The 1,478-nt window shown below is 65.6% G+C and overlaps 1 protein-coding gene across 1 annotated transcript in view; it reads right to left on the bottom strand.

Moving 5' to 3' along the window:
- The window catches only part of AMIGO1 (adhesion molecule with Ig like domain 1), a 3,411-nt gene extending 1,939 nt beyond the window's left edge, over positions 1–1,472 (bottom strand). Inside the window, exon 1 of the mRNA XM_017739800.1 lies at positions 7–1,472. Coding sequence (XP_017595289.1) covers positions 7–556 — 550 coding nt within the window. The 5' untranslated portion in view covers positions 557–1,472. The remainder of the gene's footprint in view (positions 1–6) is intronic.
- Between the last annotated feature and the right edge of the window lie 6 nt (positions 1,473–1,478).

Here is a 1,478-nt window from a genome sequence, read left to right as displayed (position 1 = left end):
GGGTGCCCTCCCGGAGCAGCTCCAGCGGGAAGCGGGCGATGCGGTTCTGCCCCAGGTAGAGCTTGCGCAGCCGGCCCAGGTTCTCGAAGGCCGTGCGATCCACGGTGGTGATCTCATTGTTGTACAGCAGCAGCACCTCCAGCTCGCCCAGGTCGCTGAACAGGTTCTCATCCAGCGTCCGCAGGCGGTTGGAGGACAGGTCGAGGTGGCGCAGGCGCGGCACGTGGGTGAAGGCCTCGGTGGACACGAAGGCCAGCCCGTTGTGGCTCAGCAGCAGCGCGTGCAGGTGCGGCAGCCGCGCCGGTGCCCAGTCTGCGCGCAGCCGCGTCACGTTGTTGTGACTCAGGTCCAGGACGGCGGTGAAGCGCGGCAGCGGGGCTGGCACCGCGCTCAGGTTGGCCTGAGAGCAGCTCAGCAGGTTGGAGGCGCAGACGCAGCGCGGGGGGCAGCTCCATCCCGCAGAGCCCTGTGGGGACAGCAGGGACAGCGCCAGCAGCAGGGACAGTGGCCCCACGGGGACACTCATGGCCACACACGGGTGACAGGATGGCAGCATGACCGGGACACGCAGCGTGGAGAGTGGGGGAGGCTTCAGTCACATGGTGTCACGATGTGGAGCGGCTTGGTCACCCAGTGTCATAACACAGGGTGGCTTCGGTCACACAGTGTCACAGCAGGTGCAGGGCTCAGGGCTCAGCCAGTGTTACAGTCCAGGGTGGCTTTGGTCACCTAGTGTCACAGCACGTGCCAGGCTGATGGATCAGCTGGTCCAGGGTGGCTTCAGTCACACAGTGTCACGGCAGGCACCAGGTTCTGGGTTCCCCAGGTGTCATGGTGCAAAGTGGCTTGGTCACTTGGTATCACAGTCCGACATGGCTTCGGTCACCCAGTGGCAGGTGCCAGGCTGGTTGATCAGTTGTTGGTCACCCAGTGTCGCAGCATGTGCCGGGCTCAGGGCTCACCCAAGAGTCACAGCACAGGGTGGTTTGGTCACCCAGTGTCACAGCATGTGCCAGGCTCAGGGCTCACACAATGTCAGCGGTCCAGGATGGCTTCAGTCACACGGTGTCATGGCATGCTCTGGGCTCAGGGCTCACCCGGTGTCACAGCACATGCCAGTCTGGCTGTTCACCTGGTGTCATGGTGCGGGTGCTTGGTGACGGGTGTCATGGCGCTGAGGGGGGCTGTCACCAAGTGCCACGGTGTGCACCCAGTGCCATTGCCTGGGGTAGCTGTGGTCCCCCGGTGTCACGACATGCAATGGCTTTGTGTCCCGGTGGTCCCTCGGTGTCACGGCTTGGGGGGTTCGGTCCCCTGGTGCCACAGGGTGTCCCTGGGTCACTGCCCACCCAGGTCACGGTGCGAGGTGGCTGTCACGACATGTCCCCACTGTCACGGCCCACCCGGGGCACGTCTGGCCTGGGGCTCCTGCCTGCTGGCCCCGGCCCGGATGCCTCCGCCCCCCCCGGGCTCGGTCG

The sequence above is a fragment of the Corvus brachyrhynchos genome, unplaced genomic scaffold (assembly GCF_000691975.1).
Source record: "Corvus brachyrhynchos isolate BGI_N302 unplaced genomic scaffold, ASM69197v1 scaffold67, whole genome shotgun sequence".
In the NCBI taxonomy this organism is placed as follows: domain Eukaryota; kingdom Metazoa; phylum Chordata; class Aves; order Passeriformes; family Corvidae; genus Corvus; species Corvus brachyrhynchos.
Note: the sequence above shows the minus strand (reverse complement) of the source record. Positions and strands in the feature narration are given on the sequence as shown.